General features: G+C 39.5%; 1 protein-coding gene across 1 annotated transcript in view; it reads right to left on the bottom strand.

The window, feature by feature from the left end:
* The window catches only part of LOC124871098 (SH3 domain-binding protein 4), a 75,130-nt gene that overhangs the window by 34,186 nt on the left and 17,018 nt on the right, over nt 1–23,926 (bottom strand). Inside the window, exons 2-3 of the mRNA XM_047370102.1 lie at nt 9,016–9,236; nt 4,974–7,333 (exon numbers count right to left, since the gene is read on the bottom strand). Coding sequence (XP_047226058.1) covers nt 4,974–7,333; nt 9,016–9,139 — 2,484 coding nt within the window. The 5' untranslated portion in view covers nt 9,140–9,236. The remainder of the gene's footprint in view (nt 1–4,973; nt 7,334–9,015; nt 9,237–23,926) is intronic.

Genomic DNA, 23,926 nt, shown 5'->3' with positions numbered 1-23,926 from the left:
GATTGGCCTGGCCAGCCAGTCAGAAACTCTAACCCCAACACTCTTTAGTGTGGAAGTTGTTATTGAAGGAAGAATTGTCAATGTTTATTTTCACTAGGAAGCCAAAAGGTGTCAGTCAGTCATTTTCTACCGCTTATTCCATAGTGGGTCGCGGGGGAGCTGTTGCCTATCTCCAGCAGTCTATGGGCGGGAGGCGGGGTACACCCTGGACAGGTCGCCAGTCCATCGCAGGCCAAAAGGTGTGAGAAGCTAAAAGAAGCCAGTATTTTTTATAAGGAGGCTGTTTATTCAGGCGGCTACAACAGAGAGCTCAATAATGGTTAACCCAGATTTTATTTTCCATTATCACAAGGCGGAGACAACACTTTTAGGATCTAAACCTTGTGCATACATGCAAAAGGTATGAATGCATTTGCAGAGCCCTGTACATCACTCATAAATGTTATTTAAGTAAATTGTTGGACACATGCAGCTTTATTAACTGTTACATTTGTTGTCCATTTTGGTCGCACATTTTGACATGCGCAGCTCAACAGATATCGCAGCTCTGACGTCACCAGGATTATAAATCAGCCAAAAAAAAAAGTTTTGTGGCAGTTTTCCACGTGTCTCACGGGACGACGCAACTGAGGCATATATCTGGAAACAAAAGCTTGCAGGCAAACTTTTTCTCCACACGGCCATTCCTGGAAGAGCTTGAAAGCTGGATATCTGTCTGATACAAGAAGGTCTGAAGATTTATACACCGATCGAAGACCACGCCAAAACTCCGGCGCAGGTGAAAACCCACAGAGGGTTTATTTCCAAGGAGATGAGTTTCATCCTCGTTGATTCAGTCGACTAAACGGTTCTTCATATTTTCCCCTCCTGGAGGGATGAGAAGCTTACCGTCACGGACGCATGATCCCCCTCCTCTTTCATTTTTCTTCAGACCTGATCCATCGTCCAATAGGGAAGAGAAGAAATCAACGTCAGCGTAATTTCGTTCTTTTCATATTTAAAGGTAATTTAAAGGTCTGGGCAGGATGAAGCATAGTTAAGGTGATTTAGAATCACCAGTAGTTAATCTCAGGTATTAACTTTTTGCATGCAATACTGATTGAAGTGTTTTATGCTGAGTGGTGTTCAGCGCCGCTGAATCATGCATGTTCATGTTTTGTCCGGCTGATCCCAAATCAGCCAGGAGTTAGAAGTTGGACTTTTAAAGTTTTCATTCAAAGCAACTGCGGGCTGGGCCTCGCCTGACCATTCCTTTGTTCCAGTTTTATTACTGGAGCTTTTTCCACTGAGTTCCCGCCTCAGAGTTTTATGAATCTTTGTTTGAGATTTGGGGCAATCAGCTGCACAGCTAAAGGGGCGTGGCCCCACCGTTTTAACAGCTGATTGCTGCAATCGAGATATCAACACAACAGGAGGACTTCTCTTCCATTTAATCTAAATTACACATTTTGTCCATAAAACTGCTGGTGTGATCTTCATAGACACTCAATGTGCATACTATTATTGTTAGGTAGTCATTTTTATCCCCATTATGTAGAAAGGTGCTTGTTAGGTGATGGTTTTTGGGCCAGAATAATGGTATATCAGAATTATTTGGCTTCAATAAATCTTCATATATATAATTAAGAGAAGCATTTATTTCATGCAAGAGTTATTTATCGGTCAAAACAAGGTTGAAGTTCCCCCACCTTCAGTGAAGTGGTTGAATAAACAGTTGGTGGTTTTGGTTAATAATTTATCAATTATTAATGATGAATAGCTAATTGTAATTATTAAAGAGCTTTGAGCCCATAATCACAACACCAGAGGACATCTCTGATTTATATTCGTGAGTAATGATTTTAGGTTAAGAAAGAATTTTTTTTTCAAATTATGATTTTAAATTATAATTCTTGATAAATATTAATTGATCAATAATCATAATTCTTACACATTTGTTTTCTGAGTGGGTTGTTTATCTAATTGATCGAACTGTTAAACTCTGTTGAGTAAATACATTTCCCAGCGTGTGCACGCAGCACTGATGTTCCTTTTTATTTCACAGAAAATCAAAGCCGACCAGAATTGGTTCAGACACCACAACACAAAGCCAGCTCCTTGGTGCAGTCACGCTGCTTTTGATCAGGCTCTCTTTCTTCTACAAATAGACTTCCTATCAGTGCCAACACACTCACAGGCAAACTGTGAGAGTCTATCCTCACTGTAAGAGATACCCATTCATTTTAAGGGAGAAGACGATTCCATTCGACAGCATTTAAATCTTCCCTATTTAAACTGCAGCCCACACATGCATTGGAACCCACCTCTCTGGAGGACCAGAACTTCTTTAACCTTTTCAGGTAACAGAATAGATTTCAGATTAAACAAAAAACCTTTGTGATTTTTAAATGGCCGGACTGCTTCATGATGAAAATGTAATGCAGACAGAAGTATAATTAGAACAGCCTTACTGTTTAACTTCCATAGAGGGCATATTTTTATCTACCACCTTCTATTATGTTCTTCATGCCACAGTTTCTCTGTCTATAAATGGCTCTAACTAGTGTTTACAACCTTGGGTAAATTACAGTGTTCCTGTTCTGTGTAACTTCAGCTTTAGTACAAATCTGACCGCTGTCAGAGAGTCTCTGCAGGATTATATACGGACAGTGAAACAATGCGTGCACGCTGTGACAAACAAGTTTAACGCTGTCCAGAAAGGTTGCTCGTTTACAGTCTTAGAGTGGAAAAAACTAAATAAAAAAAAAATAGTTTCACAGAGACAATCATGAAACGTATTTGTTCCCTAACAGATTTTAATATCAAACGAAGTTGACCTTAATAAACACATAAAGCAGTTTGCAAATGATTGTTTCATTAATTAAGGTTGAAAAAAAGCTGTCCACACCAACCTGGTTCTATGCGAAAAAACAATGGTCCTTCTTGTTAAAGAAATTAACTATTAATAACCACATATTGTATTTGCAAATAGGTCTGATTATTGCCAGATCTGTAGAATCACTGCATAACACCTTTCAGACAACATGAAGTAGGCTCAAAGATGTCAGAAAGCAAAATATTGTGCCTTAAAGAAATTTGAGAACAGATGAGAAATAAAGTCAAAGGCTCACAGTAGTTTCTAAGGTTTCGGGACTCCAGTGAACCACAGGGAGAACCACTATCCTCAAGAGGAAAAAGCTTGGAACACTACTGAATCTTCGCAGGACAGGCTGGTCTTCTAAAATTACTAAAAGAGTGCACTGACAACTCATATTGGAGGTGATGAACAAGCCCAGAAGAATATGAAAGCACTGTAAACCAAACTTGCCTCAGTTAAAGTCAGTGTTTATGCTTCAACAAGAAGAAACTAAAATAAAATAATCTGTTGACTGAAATGTCTAAAGTAGAACCTTCTGATGTATGCTACAACTGGTGTAAAACTAACAGGGGATTACTAAAAAGAACATACTACTGACAGCCAAACATGGTGGTGGTAGTGTGATGGTCTGTGGCTGATTCGCTGCTTCAGGACCTGAACAACTGGCCATAATTTAAACCTTGTATTCTGCTCTCTATCATGTTTAGATCCAATGCACCGGCAGGTCCACCTCTGAACGACTACAAACATTTTGGAGTGGCCTAGTCAAAGTCTGGAATCAAATCTGACTGAGATGGTGTAGCATGAGTTTAAAACAAGCTCAGAAACCCCTGTTGTGGCTGGATAAAAACAATTCTGCAATGAAGGGAAGTGAAACAAAAAATCACAAACAGAAGAAATCTGTAAGGGAGTATGCAGCATCTCAGAGATCAATGCAAAAACCAGCAAGTCCATCTCTGGGTGTCTGAAAAAAAATTAATAACAGTTTTTTCGAAGGCCTCGTCTATTATCCGAATCAATTAAGATTAAGATGTTGTGGGATTACCTTGAACAGGATGTTTATGAGCTAAACCCTCCAATGTGGCTACATCAAAATTATTGTGATGTAAAATACATATTGCCATTTATCACAAATGCTTGATGGCAGTTGTTGCAGCTAAGGGTGGCACAAAACAGTTATTAAGTTTAGGGAGCAATTATTTTTCCACATAGAGACAGCTTCTTTCATTCAATGAATGAAATTATTCATTTGCAAATATTGATTTGTATTAATTCAGTCTATCTTTGATATGAATTTGTTTGTTGATCTGACACATTTAGGTTTGACAAAAAACAGAAACAGAAGAAAACATTGGTGGGTGTTGAGGGGGTTCACAACACTGTAAACATAAGGTCAGGTTATCATCGGAACAATTATCGAGGAAGCCATCTGTGGAGGAGAATCGCCGGCCCCTTGGGGCTGTACTGAAAAATCCACATTTTCCTGCCAAAGGAAGCTGGGTTGTTAACACCTGCTTAAAGCATTTAAAAAGACAAAAAGCACTGGCTACAAACACGATGCGTCAAAGGCTGCATATACCAGCCAATACTGTCTCTGAGATTCAAAGTACTAGAACGTAATGCTATTTACTTCTGCTGTTTCACTGGCTAGTTTTACTCCCCTCCTGGGTTGATTTGTGTGTCTGTAAAGATAAACTGGATTTATCAGATCAGCATAATATATGGAAACTGCACACTGTGAAACTCCAGCAACAGACACTGGTAGGGGGTGAACAAAGCCCTCTGCTGCTTTCCACAGCTCCTTGGGTCCCTATTAGAACTTGGTGCCTACACAGCAGTTATCGACTGCACTCCCAGCGGAATTAGCAGAACTAGATCACTGCCTGAAGCTTGAGGCCTTAAGCAGCTGCATGGAGATTATAAACCTAAGGAAAGGAGAGATTGTTCTCTGATAGAAATCTTTCAGACATATGGCCGTTTAATTGGACACATGAAGGATAAAACGTATCCAACTGAGACGCAAAGCTTAGAACAAAAGGAAGCAATTAGCATTTCCTGTTTTTTTTTGGAGTACTAAGCTACTGCCACAGAGGAGCGAGTCAAAGCTGTAACTTACAGTCAGGAGTTCTTTCTGGAAGGACTTCCTCTCTTTGCTCTCTGCATTGTTGCAGTCTTCCTTTAGCCTCTCCAGGACCGACGCCACCCTCTCTGGCTCGCTGTCCAGCTCTGTGCGGCAAAAATGTGTCAGGGGCAAGTTGACGTATCCGAGAGCGTCCGCAAACACTCGCCAGTTGCCAATGTTCTCCATCAGTATTGTTCTTACAGAAGCGTAGATGTACGTGAGGAACTTGCAGGGTTTCAGTATTTGCTCCAGTAACGATGAGGTTGTAAGGTCAGGCCCACTGAAGTAAATGGGCTTTACTTTGCCAACAACTAGAATGTTTTTAGCATGAACGAGCCCTATTTTCCCTTGATAATACCCAATGTACCACTCTTTTGTCCACAACTGGCCCTTCAGCTTGATCTTCTCCTCACTCAAGATAGCTACAAAGTCTCCTTTTTTGTACTCAAGCAAGTACTGGTTTTTCATTTGCCTGATTACCGTTTTGATTAATTTACCAAATTTTAGGTTGTTTATCTTCCTGTCCTGGAAAACAGGGTATTTGGTCGCAACAGCGAGAGGAGACAAAACTATTTTCCCCACTTCCTTCTTTTTTAGGAATCGCCGCTGCACTGATGTCTTTGGGCCTGCTTTTGGTGGTGGTGTTGGTGTTTGGACACAAAACTGAGCCAATATACAATCTTGGTCATCTTTGACCTGAATTCTTAGGGTGAAATCTGAAACATCTTCATCATTCCGTGTTGAAATCATATAAACCAGCCTGCTAACTTTGCCTAATTTAACCTGGAAACCCCGGACTGCTCTTGCCTGCTCACTGGCTTTTACTTCATAGTTAGCCATGTTGGAGTAAACCCCAACATGGAGGTCTTGAGGTTTTGACAAGACAAACTGGTGTTTACCCCAAAGCTGCAGGACAACTGGTGGTGCAGACTGTGCCTGTTTACCGACTTCGCTCACCAACAAGGTCTTTGGAGCACATTCATGGCCGAACATGGCCACCACAGTTTTGAAGGATGGGTGGATGTGTTTTGGACCATAAACTCCTATGGTGACCTTTTTAACCACATGCTCCCACACTGTGGATTCAGCAAGTAAAGACTGGGCCTGGGCAACTACACATATGTACATGCATGGCTCAAGATTATCCAGGCCCACCTGAACAGTGTCCCCATACATGTATGTTTGAGGGATGGGGGTGTAAGGCCCCTCTTTACAATCACTCCTCACACATAAGACTTCCGTAGTCTGTCTGCTCTCCATTTTCACAACGATGGACACTTTCATCTCCAGGGTGATGGCGGTTTTAGTCTCCATGTTGCTGAGCTTGATTTCCACCACAGGGCTGACAGTGGTGCAGCGGTCACTGTTAAGCTCTAGTGGTGGGTCGAGCAGAGCTTTCATGGAGATTTGTTGCGTGTCCCCTGGTGCCACGTGACCCTCGGGTACAAGGATGCTAATGTTGGTGTCCGGAAGCTGCACTGCACCTCCTGAGCTGTCCAAACGGCAGACAATGTTTGTTTCCACTGGCTGAGTTTGACCCCAGCCTGGGTTCTGACCCAGTGAATCCAGGTCATGGCAGGACCTGGCCAACTTGCGATGGGTGAGCCAAGCTGTACGGAAGTCCTCCCTGCTCTGGAACTGCTCAGGTGCTGGTGCTTTGAGACCTCCGAAGAAACCATTGGAGGCTTGAGGAGTGTCTGTTTGAGCCTGAAGGATAGACAGTTCAGACAGACTGTAGGAACGCTTGCTTCTAAAAAACGGGTTGTCTCTCTGAAATGTTTGCCCCACACCCACAGTGGGACTAAGAGGGTTCAAGTTGAAAACACTGCTGCTAAAACCATGGTCTCCAGTGTTTCTGGTAGAATTGGGGCCAGACGAAGAGAGTGTATCAAACAGAAGAAGGTCAACTGATTTCTCTTTCATTGTCTGATCAAATGAACTCTGAGGACCTCCGTTTAGAAAAGGGTTTGTCGAGGACGGGGTCGTTGCAAAAGGATTTCCATTTTGAAAAGTGGTCGGTTTAAGAATCATTCCTGTCCACTCTCCTAACAGGTCCATTTCTTTGGCTCCCTCCTCATTACTGTCTCCCACCATATCGATCATCCCGCTGTCGCTGAAGGATGAGTCTCTGTAGTTGATGGGTTCCACATAAGCTGCAGGGATGTAACCCATCTCTGTGTTGTTGTGGGCATACCACCACTCTCCACCCGATGAGTCAAGAACATAGAGATGGTCGCCTTTAGAGAATTTGAGAGTGGTGAAACTGGATGGGCAGTAGTCCTTTATGGCAATGACTTCCCTGGCAGCACCAAAGGAAGCAGTGGTATCCAATCGCAAGGTACTGGGAGAAGGCACTGAAATAGACAGCAAAAGAAGATATACTGTTATCTTTTTCCAAACTGTTGTAATGTATAAAATTAGTAAATAAAATATTAAACTTTGTCACATAGAGAGGTTTGAAAAAGTATTCATGCCCCTTGAACTTTTCACATTTTGTCATGTTACAACCACAAACTTCAATGTATTTAATTGGGAAGGTGCCATGTATTTGTATTCAGCCCCGTCAGTGAATACTTTGTAGAACCAACTTATACTGCAGTTACAGCAGCAAGTCTTTTGGAGTATGTCTCTACCAGGTGTGCATCTTCAGAGAGTAAAATGTTTGCCCTTTCTTGTTCATGCTCAGTCTGACTGGATGGAGAGCATCTGTAAACATCAATTCTTACTAAGCATTCTCAATTGGATTTAGGTCTGGACTTGGAATGGGACATTCTAACACATGGATATTGATTATTTGATTAAACCATTCTATAGTAGCTCTGGTTGTATGTTTAAAGCTGTTGTTCTGCTGGGAGGTGAATCTCTCATCAGTCTCAATTATTTTGCTGCCTCTATCAAGTTTTTGTCGGGGAATGCCCTGTATGTAGCTCCATTCCGTCCTTGCTGAAGAAAACATGCCCAGAGCATGATGCTCCCACCACCATGTTTCATCCCCGGAAATGATGTTTTGAAGGTAATGTGAAATTTTTATTTTCTTCCACAAAAAGTGTTTTGCCAGAAAAGTATCTTCTATGTTCGTCACGTCCCCAAAATTGGGACATCTCATGGCTTTCTTTTAACAATGGTTTTCCTCCAATCTGTATTCCACCAAGTCGAGATTTCTGTAGTGAATCACTACAAGCTGCCCTATTGACAGATTCTCCCATCTGAGTTGTTAGGTTCAGATTTACATTGGCCTCCTGGATGCTTCTCTGATTAATTGGTTCCTTTACAGCCTGTCAGTTCAAAGCCTACCATCTTGTTTTTGTAGGTTTTAAGGTGTACCACAGTCTTAATTTTTGGATGGATTAAACAGGGCTCTGTAAGATTTCCAAAGCTAGTAATATTGCTTTATAACCTAACCCCCTTTTAAACTTCTCCACAACTTTCTCCCTCACCTGTCTGCTGTTTTCTTGGTATTCATGATGCTGTTTGTTCTCTAATGTTCTCTCTGAGGCCTTCACAGAAAAACTGGATTCATACTGAGAATAAACTTCATACAGCAGGACTAAAATTGCAAATTAAGTGATTTCTGAGGGCAGTTGTTTGCATAACATTTTACACAGGGGTAACAAAGTAAAGGGGGCTGAACACATGTTTAACATACTTTGTAAATTTTTATTTGCAAAACGTTTGCCCTACTTGGTGTATGTTAGAGAAAAAAAATCCCACTGAAATAGATTTAAGTTTTAAATTGTATTATGACAAAATGTGAAATAGTTAAATTGGGATATGCACATTTGCTAGGCACTGTACACCTAAACTATTTTTTTAAACTATTTATATTTGAACAGGTGGAATATCAAAGCCATCAGTGTTCATCCTTACTGTACCATTAATACTCACTTAAATGAAACTTTACAGAGCATATTAATGCATGTCATGGTTTTAATACCATAGTTTTAAAAAAATAAAATAAAAATTTTTTGTGCAACTCTGAAGTTTAATTTAAATAAATTAAAAAGTGAAACAACGTCCTCTCTTGTTGAATGCTGACCTTTGACCTCAGTCAGACTGGCCTCTGACACGCCCTCACTGAGATCGATGAGCGTCCCCTCCGATTTGCAGCGGGGGAGAGAAGTGTTGTTGTTGGTGGAGGCTCTGATCCGATGGGCAGCCATAATGGGGCCCTTCACCGTGCACAATGCTGGAACTTCAACAGCTCTGGTGCACTTTTTATCCTCAGGGGTGAAGGATGTTAGCAGCTGCCCAGGCTCACTGAAAAACACAAATCATGGCAGTAACACAGAGTTCAAAATATTAGCTATTTACATTACCATTGAGTTTATGGGTTGAAAGTAAGTACTGATGTTTTTTAATATTTTCTTGGGACAGCACTGCGTATATGTTAGTGTTTTCAAGAGTGTGATTAAAGAATTTTATGAACACATGATGCTCTTTGAGGAGTTCTGATGTATGTGTATAGAACTGGGCTAAGTAAACAGTAAATAGAGTATAAAAATACTGAGCATTTGAACATATGAGGGATTTTAGATGTGTGGTTTTTGTTAAGGGTTGTTTATTTGCTCAGATAAACTTATTTTTTAATTAATATGTAATCCATATGGTGGTGATAGTATCAACATTAACAATTCACACAAGAACCACACATTGTAATCATTGCCTTTTTCAGCACTCATAAAGCGAGTCTGGACAAAGTATGACTGACTTTAAACACCCCTTAAAAGTTGTTTTTTTCCCCCATCCTAATAATGATAAACGATCTCTAACACAGTGTAGCCATCTTCTGATGCCTACCCCCAGGAGGATAACGTACCCTGTCAAAAAGATTAAATCACATCAAACTGGTTACTTGAATGTGACAGGGTCACTGTACTCCAATAGCTTCCATAGAGACCAGATCCCAATTTGACAGCAAACACGATGAGGTGGAACATGACATTTGCACTGTGAAAGTTCAGCCAACAATTCAGCAATAACTGAGTGAAGCTTCCATGTCAATATGGACCAAAACCTCTGAGGAATTTTCTGATATCATGTTGAATCTATGCCACAAAGAATTAAGGAAGTTCTGAAGGACAGCGGGGATCCAGCTCAGTGCTAGCAAGGTGTATCGATTAAAGTGGCCCCTGTTAAATAAATGTTATAGACAACATTAATATGACTTTCATATTTTGTTATATTATTTTAGGAATAATTGTGAATCTTCTATTTCAAATAAAAGCAATGGGAAAACCTTCTTCTACCCCATGCCTAACATCTAAATCTAATAATAAGTGGATTGTGAGAGGCTCTGGATCATCTCCAGGTCTTCCACTCCTCCATAGCAACATCGGGCACTGAATATTTCAACCAGTTGAAGTAAAGAAAGCTTACATGATAAAAAAAAAGGGCAGAATAAAACTGTAAAAGCAGATCTGGGTCAGTGGAACACAGCAGTCTGAGAGATACCAGAGTTTGCACTTTAATTCATAATTGATAACACTGTCAAACCAAGGGCAGCACAATGCTCACAGTGGAGGACAGCGCAGCAGAAGCAAAATCAGCCAGGAGAGTTCCATTCAGGTTGGTGATTTTACATCCCAAGGCCTTTTTTTCTCCTGCTTATTCACATATGTCAGGATCTGCCATTTTAGACTTTGTTTTGGTTTTGTGTTTGTTTACTTTTCAGTTAGGTGTTTCTATTCCTTTGGGTTTAGTAGTTATGTTTGTTTATTCCTTCTGTTTCCTGATAGTTTTGGTCTCTCTCCTGTCCCTTAGTTTTAGTAGTTCTTTCTCCCCTCGCCCATAGTTCCCTTGGTGGTTGCTTTCTCATTTGTTACTTAGAATGGTTTTCTCCTCTGATTATTATTATTATTACAGTTCTCTTTGCTTCTTTGGGTTTTCTAGTTTAGTTTCTTGCTTAGTGTTTCTGTGCTTCTTTACTGGTAGGTTATTTGTTCTTGCTGCACTCTTCTAGTTTATTAGTTCCCTTTCCCCTTTGGCCTAAGACCCCTTTTTGTTGTTATTTACCCAGTTGCTTGTTTCCCTTATGATTAGTTGTTCTTTCCCAGCCTAGCTCTTTAGTATAGTTCTTCATGTCCCTGCTTTGTCTAGTTAGTGTTTCTTCCGGATTTAGTTTTGTATTTTATGTTAGGGATTTTATTTATATAGGTTTCCTTAGGTCTGTTTTCCATTAGTCTAGATTTCCCCTCCTGTCGCTGCATTCTCTAGCTCCCGTTCCCATAGTAACTAATTCCCTCATTTCCCTTCACCTGGCCTGCGCACCTACAATCATTCACTCTGATTACCTGCCTCTCTCTCTTGCCCATTGTCTCATCATCCACTTCCCCTGTATTTATATTCACCTGTTCCCAGTGTTCCCTGTCGCCAAGTCTGCAATGTTCCCTATTCTCAGCCAGTGTATCTCCTGCAATGTATCTGCTTTCCAGCCAGTACTGCTCCAGCTCATTCCAGTGTCTCATGCTAAGTTACCATCTCCTGTAAGTTATCCTCATTCTCCATTAAACCATGACCTCTGCTACAATATGGCTGCCTAGGGTCTCTCTGTATCCTGGTCCGACCTCAATACCAACCATGACAACATCAGACTTTGAATAGACAGCCCAATTTCATTGTAAATGTTGAGTGTCGCCTTGAGTCGAGACGCGCCTGTCCATGATTTTTTTTTGTAGTTGAATAAAACCTTTAAAGTGCTGTAAGTCTCATGATACCATCTGAATCACTTTTTTCCACTGCAGAAAAAGAGAACAATGCGATGCTGTAGTCACGTTACCGTTGGTGACGCCGTTCCCACTGCTGTAAATAAAACACAGAAGAGCTGCCTCATATAGCGGGGGCAATGAGGGTAAAACAAACAGCAGCTCAGCGCTGGTTTCTCCTTTTATAATTTGCTTCAACCTGCAAAACAAGAATTCATTGTGTTGCAACTTCCCTTTAATTTTTGTTGGCATTTACTTTAGCTCTGCATCTCACATATCCACATAAACCTCCCATTACCAGAACCAGAGATGTTTTTGGCACACAAGATCTGTCCTGTCAGCTACATTACAGCACATGTCTGTTTAAACTGCTGGAGAGACCCTAAATAACAACACTGTTACACAAAGTATCTTGTGATGATTATAAGTTGGCAGAGAAACATGTAGTACTTTTTTTTTTGGATTTTTGATTGTTTCATGTTCTTTTTTACTCCTCCTAGTGAGTTTCCTTTCAGGCAGGAGACAATCTGTTCTCAGGTGAGACGTTTAGTGGACAGGTGCTCTGACCCTGCAGCAGGGTGTATCTACAATCTAATCTGATGAATGCGCAAAAAAGACAATATCAATGTTTTGCATTTAATGAAAAGCTTCTACCTGCATTCTAGATTGAATTGCACTACTATGCACCAACATACAAATGTGAGTCTGATCGGTCAAAAAAAGAAAAAAAACCTTTGGGTCTCTATTGTTTCTGCAGTGAAAGTAAAACAAATCTCAGCTTATGTGTGTCTGGCACAGCCTGAAGACAATGTGAGAGAGGCAGTAATGTTTTTTGGATTTCTAGAAGTCTATAAGAAGAATATGTTAATAAGACAACTATTTAGAGCTTTACAATATATTGTATCATAATCATTGTTGCAATGTAAATTTTAATGTGGGATTTGTTTTTTTGCAAATTGTAAATGCAAAGCACTGCTTAGATGCAATATCAGGTAGCTTATAATAGTTCAGGCGCCATGCATTCAAACTCAGCTTGACAATAACATAATTGCCCAGCTAAATGACATTTTCACTGCCAAGATGCAAAGTTTCAAGGGAACTGTGAAGATGCAAAACAGTAGTGATGTAAATATTAGTGTGGCCATATAGTATTAGTAATTACAGTATTATAAATACAGTAGTATTTTTAATTACAATACATTACATTAATATCGCAACTCCATATTTTTTATAATAACGTGCAGCCCCAAAATCTGTCCTTTGTGGAAGAGTGGCAAGAAAGCAGGTGTTAAAAGAAGGGCAAAAAAAAGAAGTTCCCTTTGCTGTTTGATACAAGGTATTTAGACACAGCAAATATGTTGCAGAAGGTGATGTGTTCAGATGAAACTAAAATTGAACTTGCAAGGCGCTATTTGTGGTACTCACACCGCTCGTCACCCTGTACACAGTACTTCCACTGTAAAGCAAGGTGGTGGCAGTATCATTCTGTGGGGATGCTTTACTATGCCAGTTTCATGAATGCTTCTGTGAGTTAATGAAAATCGGTGAGAAGCCTTGTGACTGAGCCTGGCAGACATTTCAGTGCCAATGTGTGCAAAGATAGAGACTCACACATAAGACTTGCAGATTTCTTTTTTCCTCTGGGTGGTTAAATTAAAAACAAAAACAATATTTAAAACCATAAAACCAATTTATTTTCCACTTTTGTGATGATATATCACATAAAATCCCAATAAAATAAATAGTATTACTGTAACTTAATAAAATGTCGAAAAAGTGAAGGAGGACTGAATACTTTTGCATGACACAGTATGTAAAGCTAACACAGGGGACTGCTGTGTCACTGTTACCTCTATCCAAATGTTCTGCTCATCTGAAGGTGAGGGGAGGTGGGGGTTGTAAGGGGGTGAGGAGAGGTCAGATGTAAACTCTGGGTGGTCTGCAGTAGCAGATATCCAAACCTTAACCTGACCACCCTGCTCAGTTTAATGATCCCTCAGAACAATGGTGGGTGTGCTCCTTCTGGCATGTAAACTAGAGAAAGCACAACAAGAAAACTGTGAGGCAAATCACCATGTGTTGCCTGGTAATAAGGTACTGGGAGAGGCCATAATGAGGCTCAGCATGCTTCTCAGCTGAAGGCATGTCAGAAGCTCTCCCTCCTGACTTTGCTAATAACATTTCTGCTGAGTTTAATCATTCTGCCATCACCACAGACTTTCATAAGCCATGGAATTTATAGTTAGCACAGTTTAAAGTCATATCAGAGGACTGTAACCGGAAGACTGGCTCTGGATTCCTCAAAAGCATGACAACACAGACATAAGAGGACTACAGACAAAGCAACCACAGATGATCATAATTGTCTGCAGCATTAGACTTTGTCAAGATCCAGAAGCTTCTCTACTAAGATTTCTAAGATACAGTAAGGTAGAAATGACTTGAGTCCAACCAACATACAGTAAACAGTAAATTTCTACAAATGGTTTTCAGAAATAGTTTTTCCTAGACTGCTCTGAAAATGATGGGGTCCAGACTGATGTTTTTTCTGTACAGCATTTTTCCATCAATGCTTTAACTACACAGCCTGTGTGTTAAGGATCACTGATAATGCCAAAAATAAAGCAGCTGCCAAACAGACACTTTGCAGATTGTGTTGTTATTTTATTAAAATCTGAAGGTACTTTTGGCATGTCTAATTTCTTTCTATTTTGGCAAGATGCCCAACATTGCTGAGTGAAATGTAACCCTAGACCATAACTGAGACTATTGTGTTGTAGGAATGTTATTTGCAGAATGTTGTTCAGTTTTAAAACCAGAATTTCTAAATGAAATCAAGTGAAATTAAAACAATGAGACCCGTTTCTTTTCATTTTTAGTCCAATTCTTCTTGTATTCAAGTAAACTATATTGACAAAAGTATTCGGTCATCAGCATTCACACATATAAGAATATATCTGAGTGACATCCTATTCTTATTCTATAGGGTTTTATAAAATGTCCACCCACACTTTGAAGCGATAACAGCTTCAGCTCTTCTTGGAAGTCTTTCCACCAGGGAAGTTTTGATCTTTTTTCCCAAAGTGCATTTGTGGGGTCAGACGCTGATGTTGAAGCCTGGCTCTCAATCTCCGCTCTCATTCATCCCAAATGTGTTTTGTCAGGTTGAAGTCAGGACTCTGTGCAGATCCTCCACAACAAACTCATTCCTAAAATTGTTCTTACAAAGTTGGGAGCAATAAATTGTTCAAAATTGTCTTGGTTAGCTAAAGCATTAAGAGTTTCATTGGAACTAAAGGGCCGTGCCCTACTCCTGAAAGAAAAGCTCCACACCATAATTCGCTCTCCAGCAAACTTTACACTTGGTAAGATCTAATCTAGTGGAAATCACTAGATTCTCTTGTTTCCTTGAATTAAAGCTGTTGTGAGACTGTTTCTCATCTATTGCCATGTTAAAAATATTTTATGTGGGTCTAAACATAGACAATCCAAGCACATTTTGTCGAACATTCACTCTTGTAACATACAGTCTAGACTTTTGTTACTTTTTCCCTTCATCTTATTTATTTATTTTTTTTGATATAGATTGTCCGACCGATTGGGGATGACAGTTTAATATTCTACACATGGACAGTCTATGACTGTCACAAAATGGCCAAATGCTTACTAGCTAAATTATTCAGAAAGTTGGTCTGCTGTCAGTTAGAGGTGTTTTCAGCATTTGTCATGTCGAGGTGAGTTAATCATCATTGGAGCAGACAGAAGTCTGCATAGCTCTGCATGAAACTAAGTAATTTTGTAACAGGGCCATTACTGCGACATTGGATCTTACAGAACGTACATACAATATGTAGCAGAGGTGCATGTTTGTGTTTCTGAAAAGCAATGATTATGCCATAAAGGTTTTCCACACGTCTAAGAAAATCTGTGGCCGCTTGGCTTAGCTGAATATGAAATTACGTATGCTACAGTAACAGATGTGCAAGGTGATGCTGGAACGTCATTTATCTCTACTGTATCCCAAGGCTGACAGACAGCAGTATGGTATTAGAATGGTTTAGTGTTAAAGGTCACCCTTTCCTGAGATCTTTCCTGATGAGACTTAAGCACATTATAAATGTCCTAACCACAGGGCCGCACACATCTGTCTTTCTTTATGTCTGTTAAGGTCCATCACCTTTTTGGTGCAAAATACTGGTTCTATAACCAGAACATTTATACATTTAGTATGTTTCTTGTAAAAGAAATCCTCTTTTTAGAAAATCTGAACAAATCATGTGCTTTGTAGGACTTTGCTCAGATGTGTGTTTGCATAGAATAAAATATTAAATTAATTAACTGAAATACAGGCAAAGTCCAATAAATACTTTCAAACTTCCTGGAGAACTGTTACTCAACACACTAAACAAAAACAGATTTTTGAAAGCAAATATTTGTTGACTTAAGAATTTTGCTTGTTCAAAGATTAATGAGTTGTGAAATCATACTCTGCCCTGCTCCAATCTGTTACTTGATTCTGACTTCATTAGCTTGTGCAGGCTGAATACCTTACTTACCTGAGGTCTGCTTTCATTATCACTAACTGGCTTCTAACCTAGCTGTCAAATGGCAATTACTCAAGCTGTCAAACAGCTAATAACTGAATTTAGTCTGATTAACAAAAACATCTAAGGATGTATTCATCTGACGGGATGTGTTATTCATTTATTTATTGCTTATCACACTGAAAAGAAATATCCTGAATACTTGAAATTACATCAAAATATGTTTCAGGTTATTCTTGGAACCGAAGTAAAAAGATATCAGTCTTTCTCAATTAATTTTAAAGTAGTGTTTGGTCTATGATAAGATTGCGTAATAATGCTGATTTTGTTGTTTTTGGTTATGATCTGATTGATCGAGGAATGCAGACTGGTTATTCAGTGATGTGGTAGGTGTCACTGTTATGTTCATGGTTGAATGTGGCCTATGAAAGATTGGGAGAGACCAGCATATGATTTCTAATTTGGCTTCCTTCAACTTGTTTGTATTGTACAGTGTCTGCAATGGACAAGCAACCTATAGTAACCTTGTTTTCAAAGGAAGCTGTGATTTGATCCAAATAAAGGCAAAAATAAATTTATGCTGACAGAGACTAACAGTATAGATCCACTGGAAAGTGACTGGTGAGCTATACGTTTGTGACTTGTGACCACCTGGAAATTCAAAATCTAACCTTTTCCATTTTCAGTGGTCACACAACACCAAACTAAGTGTGAGGTTTACCTTAACACTCTTTAGTGTGGATGCTGTAACTGAATGCAAGGAACTCAAAGTTGGCTATTTTCAATGTCAGTGAGGTGTTTAAAATGAAGTCAGAAGATGCTCAAATCTTTTGAGATTTCAGCTCTGTGGTCCACGGCAAGTGGTGCAAGCCTTTTGAAAATCTCCAGGTTTACAGTACTTCTCAAAATATTAGCATATTGTGATAAAGTTCATTATTTTCCATAATGTCATGATGAAAATTTAACATTCATATATTTTAGATTCATTGCACACTAACTGAAATATTTCAGGTCTTTTATTGTCTTAATACGGATGATTTTGGCATACAGCTCATGAAAACCCAAAATTCCTATCTCACAAAATTAGCATATCATTAAAAGGGTCTCTAAACGAGCTATGAACCTAATCATCTGAATCAACGAGTTAACTCTAAACACCTGCAAAAGATTCCTGAGGCCTTTAAAACTCCCAGCCTGGTTCATCACTCAAAACCCCAATCATGGGTAAGACTGCCGACCTGACTGCTGTCCAGAAGGCCACTATTGACACCCTCAAGCAAGAGGGTAAGACACAGAAAGAAATTTCTGAACGAATAGGCTGTTCCCAGAGTGCTGTATCAAGGCACCTCAGTGGGAAGTCTTTGGGAAGGAAAAAGTGTGGCAGAAAACGCTGCACAACGAGAAGAGGTGACCGGACCCTGAGGAAGATTGTGGAGAAGGGCCGATTCCAGACCTTGGAGGACCTGCGGAAGCAGTGGACTGAGTCTGGAGTAGAAACATCCAGAGCCACTGTGCACAGGCGTGGACTGTTGCTCAGTGGTCCAAAGTACTTTTTCCGGATGAAAGCAAATTCTGCATGTCATTCAGAAATCAAGGTGCCAGAGTCTGGAGGAAGACTGGGGAGAAGGAAATGCCAAAATGCCAGAAGTCCAGTGTCAAGTACCCACAGTCAGTGATGGTCTGGGGTGCCGTGTCAGCTGCTGGTGTTGGTCCACTGTGTTTTATCAAGGGCAGGGTCAATGCAGCTAGCTATCAGGAGATTTTGGAGCACTTCATGCTTCCATCTGCTGAAAAGCTTTATGGAGATGAAGATTTCATTTTTCAGCACGACCTGGCACCTGCTCACAGTGCCAAAACCACTGGTAAATGGTTTACTGACCATGGTATCACTGTGCTCAATTGGCCTGCCAACTCTCCTGACCTGAACCCCATAGAGAATCTGTGGGATATTGTGAGGAGAACGTTGAGAGACTCAAGACCCAACACTCTGGATGAGCTAAAGGCCGCTATCGAAGCATCCTGGGCCTCCATAAGACCTCAGCAGTGCCACAGGCTGATTGCCTCCATGCCACGCCGCATTGAAGCAGTCATTTCTGCAAAAGGATTCCCGACCAAGTATTGAGTGCATAACTGTACATGATTATTTGAAGGTTGACGTTTTTTGTATTAAAAACACTTTTCTTTTATTGGTTGGATGAAATATGCTAATTTTGTGAGATAGGAATTTTGGGTTTTCATGAGCTGTATGCCACAATCATCTGTATTAAGACAATAAAAGACCTGAAATATTTCAGTTAGTGTGCAATGAATCTAAAATATATGAATGTTAAATTTTCATCATTACATTATAGAAAATAATTAACTTTATCACAATATGCTAATTGTTTGAGAAGGACCTGTATTGTTTAGTTCTGATTATTATGAAATTAAATCAACCTTGATGTGAGACAATTTCCACTTTAACAAGGTGGAATCTTGACAGTCTTCACAGAAGCAAGGGCCTGGTTTTAGTGCAACCACACTACCACATATTTCTACATCTGGTGCTGAAGGCATGATAATGGAAACCAAATAGTAAGTCTGCCTGGTTTTCCCTTTAGAAATGAACACAGACAAAGAGCTTTATTTAAAGATTAACAATGAAAACTAAGCATCACACAAGTCAAACCAGGGTGTGTGAACCATGTTTGCAGCACGGCTCATAAAATATCCTCTCAGTGGTGAGAAATGCTGGTTTTTATTTTAACTGATGTACTCACGTGCCGCTGTGGTGGCTCTTTGGCTGAGGAAAAACACACTAAGGCTACATCAGTTCAGAGAGCTTTCTAACTTTGAACCAATGCTGGTCAGACCTCAAACATCTGGTCCATAAGGGGTAACTGACAGAACCAGTTCTGAACGAAAGACAGTACAGGGAAGACAATTTGGAATATTTTTGTACTTTGGACAGCACAGATAATGACAAGAAAGCTGTCAAATAACCAGAGGTAGTGTAAATTTACCTGAACTTAAAATCTTTCTTCACAGACTTATTTCTGTGTCCTGCTGCTTGGCCTCATCCACAGAGCTGCAGCACACGTTAGCACAATCGTTTTACTATTCCCGTGAGACATTAGACCATAGTGGATGCAGACAACCCACTCTGACAACCTAAAACTCTGGTGCTCTCACATTAAATGTTGCATTTAAAGCAGTATTCTTAGGCTTTTGTATACAATCAATCATTGACGAGTAACCAGTTGTTGGTGTGGAAAGCAGTTCAGCAGCACAGTTCCACTACTGAATGTAGTTGTTGTAGTGAAGTAGCTTATTCAATATAGGGTTAGTTTTATTTTCAGCATCATTTGTTTTTTTCTGAGATTTGGAGGTTTTTAAAATAGTTTTAATCGTAATTGCAATACCGCAGAATATCATAATCACAATGTAAACCCCATTTGTCCATGCCTACCCAGGACCCGTTAAAAACTGCTCAGAAACAACATCAAAGGACCCAGCACTAACACCAGTTTCCTAAATGTCTGAATCCCGATCTGATTAGATTTCAGTGGGGCGAGCTGGTACAAGTCCAACAACAGCCACACCTCCACATTTCCTAAAGTGTCTGCAGCCAACCTCCCAGTTCCACTGCAGAGAAACTCTCAATCACTCTCTACAATGAGACAAACAATCAAATCAACCCCCCTCCCCCTCCCCCCACAAATCAAACGTTAAGTTATTAAGCATGCATTAAGACTGTGGATGAATTACCTGTACTCAAGAAAAGAGACGCAACAGTTATACTGCAGTAAAGTTGTAGCTGACATTGCTTTACATGGTTTTATGTCTAATTATCCCTAAAATAAAATGGTGACAGCAGAAACAGACACAATATCAGTTTTAGACTTTAATCTAGTACGCTTTGTGTTACAATAAGGACTCCTGCCTAGAAAGACATCTTGATGTTCAGCAAATAACTTGGGGCATTATCGCCAACAATGTTAGCAATCTAGTTTCACCAGATATGAGTGATATAAAAGACAATAGCTAATGAAAGCAATGATTGTAAACACTTTGTTACCTTGAAAAATTATTCAAATATTTAATATTAATATATTTTATCCATCCTTAGTAGCATTACGGTTGAATTATGTTAACAACTAGAGCAAATGTTTCACCTATCACATGTTTTAGATAATCTAAAGTTAGTGGAAAACAATCCTGTTAAGGATTTAAGGGGCTTTTTTTTTTCCAGTTTTCACTTTCAAACTAAGGTGATACTAATTCCAAAAAGCAGTTAAGTATGCCTTTCTGTGTTTTTGTTAATAGAAAAATGGTTGTTTGAAGGAGAACACACATCGGACGTGCGTGGTATGTCTCGTCAATTAATGCGCCTCAATTGGTACTTTTAACACACAATAAACATGTTGCAGTAAAGTGCGATGATACTGGAGAGATTATTAGACTCCAGCCTTGGATAGTTTTATCAGATTACAAAAAAGTTTCAAAGGATCACTGAGCAGCGCACCTTGAAGTGTTGGCCCCTGACCAGATGCTGGTGGTGTGAATTGTTTGATACAAAATAACAGGTATTTTTTGATGCATGTCAGACCCTGCTGATGTACAGTTTACCCTTTAATCTCAAACTGTGCTTGAGATTAAAGGGCAATAAACATCTTTCTGGCTTGACCAGTCTTGGTACTGTAAAGCCCCGTGCTCACAGGTAAGAGCCAGGCGACTCAGAACTCTTTTAAATGCTTTATTAAAAGGCTTTTTGGAACAAAAGCTGCTATTAAAGCCAAAGCTCAAGCTTTTTTTTTACTGCCAAACAATCCTTAATGCAGACCCACTCTCAAAGTCCAACCTCCACACTGCGTCTGCGCCAATGTAACACACCTTAGGTACAGAACAATTAAGGTATATATGAACAGTAACACACAGCAAATTTAGTACTTTAGATTTTGACATAGTCATAGAATTAAGAGCAATGTAACAATTCACCAACATGTTTGCCAACGACATGATGCTAACTTTATCATCATAAGCAGCTAACGGTTAGCCAGTCACGGTATTTTCAAACAGCTGACAAATCATTTTAATCTTGTTCACTTTAAGATCAGCAACAGAAGCTGACTTTATTAAATCTGAGAGCAAACCCCAAGAATGAAGGTCTTCATGTGATAGCCCAAATGACAAATTGCTTTGTTTATTTATGTTGTACTGGCTTGATGTTGCACCATCCTGAATATACCTACAGGTCTGTCCATCATCTGCAGCAAGAACAGGAAGAAAAAATGAGAGAGCTGCTGCTGTGTTATTTGCTCAATCAGGCCAATAAAATTCTCCCATGGTAGACTAAAGCTATGAATAAAAAATTTAAATCACGTTTGACATTCTCCAACCTCTGGTCTCATTTCCCGTCTGGGCCGTGTTAGATTGGGATTGTCAGCTGGCAGAAGGAGCAGCACCAAGTTAACCTCAGTGATGCACTGTAAACTGATTTCCTCGCTTCAATTCACCAGAGCAGTCATAGGAGAATGTCCCAGCTTTCAGCAAGCACAAAAAAATCACTGCACTTTTCCTTCATGGTCCCAGCAGAGGAAGTGTTCGGTGAAGCTACCATCCATGACCCTCCTTCTTTTCAGCAGTTCACTTCCTGTAGGGTGGATGTCCCAGGAGAAGCTCGAAGCCTGGTGGCAAATTATTTTTAATACAGATTCAGAAGAAAGCATAATACTGACAGTGTGCTCATCAATAGGTTAAAAAAATAAATCACATGTTAAAGACCTGCATAAGTATCTCAAGGTAGTGAAGTTGGAGAAACAACATGTCTCTATGCATGAAATGAAGAGATCTCTGCAGAGTGTAACTGGTCAGCATTAAGCAAACTGATCTGCATGAAAACAACAGCAGCAGGATGTGAGTTTACTGAAGATTGTAGAGGAGTAAGTGTGGGGACTCAAATAAATAAAGCAAGTCGATCCATTTTCACAAGATCATTATACTTTGAGAATCTTACATTGTCCCATGCCTATTGGTACCTTCGTTTTGCCCTACAGATGTAAATGATGTAATACTGCTAAAATGTAGGGTCTAAGTTTACTTTACTGTAAAGCTGCTGAGATACAATGCATTGATTTTATGAACTTCAATGAAGTATCATACAGAGAATCGATCTGGGCAGTTGCCCACTGTTAAAAAGTCACATTGTTATCAGGGACAGAAAATTCAGATCAGGACATTCCTAGAACTAATACTGTAAACATACAATGTCCACAATGCATGTTTCACTGTTATTATGTTAAACTTATAGCAAATATACTAAGCCCCTGGGACATTAAAAAACAACTATTGTGAGATTAGGTTTGTTACAGTAGCTCCAGCGAGGTAGAAGGAGTAAGTGGTGAAATAAATAGACTAGAACATCAACATGTATGTACACAAAATATGTCTAAGTATGTAATTAGTATTTTACAACAATGCACAGTTGTAGATGTATGGAAAGTTTTAATGCACTAATATGTTCTCCCACATCGCCCACATCTATCACTGTATGACTTAGGGCTCCACAATATATCACAAATATCTCACGATCGTAATATCAGTGTATGCAGCATTCATATCCCAAAGGACTGTCTGGAGTGCAGTAACTGTTGGCTAATATATAAGTGTTATGAACTAGCATTTTACCTGCTAATGTAATATGTAGCCAGTTGGTCCCACAGCAGCAGATACTCACACTAGACACTAATGACATCACCCAAAAGACTAAAGGTAACAGTGATGAAAGCACAGATGAGTAAGAGGAAAGAAGAAAATAGGTACATATTGCACTTGATATTATCGCAAAATGTACCAACATTATCGTCATCGTATTATTTTCTAATATCTAAATCTCAGATTGACTTCCAGATAACTAATGTCCATGTGCAAAACAATAGTCAACTTTTACAGATCACATAGGTTGCAAACAAATTACTTAACATTTTGTATTTAAATGTTTGTGCCTGTTCCAAATATTTGGACAACAGGTGAGTTTCAAATCTCAAATAACAATAACCACTGAAACATAGAAAAAAGTACAAAAAAGTAGTAGATGAACTTCCTTAGTGTCTCTGGTAGTGTTTCCGGTGGAGATCATAGTTTGCAGCTAGGATTCTCCCTGGTCTGTAGATACATGCTGTTGGACATTTTTCTTTCTTTTTTCCAGTCTTGCTTGTGGGGTTCAGGACATGTATCCCTGGCCTACTGCTTTATCTTTGTTTATGCCTCTATACTGTCCTTTAACCAGCACCCCCCTCCCAAACTGCACTTCCTGACTCTGATTTAGGTGAAAGTGCTTTCTGCAGACATGGAGTACATGCTGGGGAAATGAATTGAAGCAAAGATTAATGCAGTTTGCTGGTTTTCTAAAATAACTTTAAACAAATTAGTATTAATGAAACAAGACTAGTTTTCTTGTATTATATTTGGACTGGGTTGGATCATTTGGATTAGATTATGATCCACCAACCTTGACAGCATTATTGAATTGGGCCAAATGAAACGATTAGCTTATATATATATACTTTTTTTTTCCCATAAATTATCCTATTTATGCTCAAGTGATGCTTTGTAAATGGTTGGGATAGCATGGAGATAAGCATCATATAGTTTAATGCAATGACATGTTTTACCAGCTTATGAGTATATATTAGAAATTAGATCTAGCTACATATTTTGTGCC

This window comes from Girardinichthys multiradiatus, chromosome 7 (assembly GCF_021462225.1).
Source record: "Girardinichthys multiradiatus isolate DD_20200921_A chromosome 7, DD_fGirMul_XY1, whole genome shotgun sequence".
Classification (NCBI taxonomy): domain Eukaryota; kingdom Metazoa; phylum Chordata; class Actinopteri; order Cyprinodontiformes; family Goodeidae; genus Girardinichthys; species Girardinichthys multiradiatus.
Note: the sequence above shows the minus strand (reverse complement) of the source record. Positions and strands in the feature narration are given on the sequence as shown.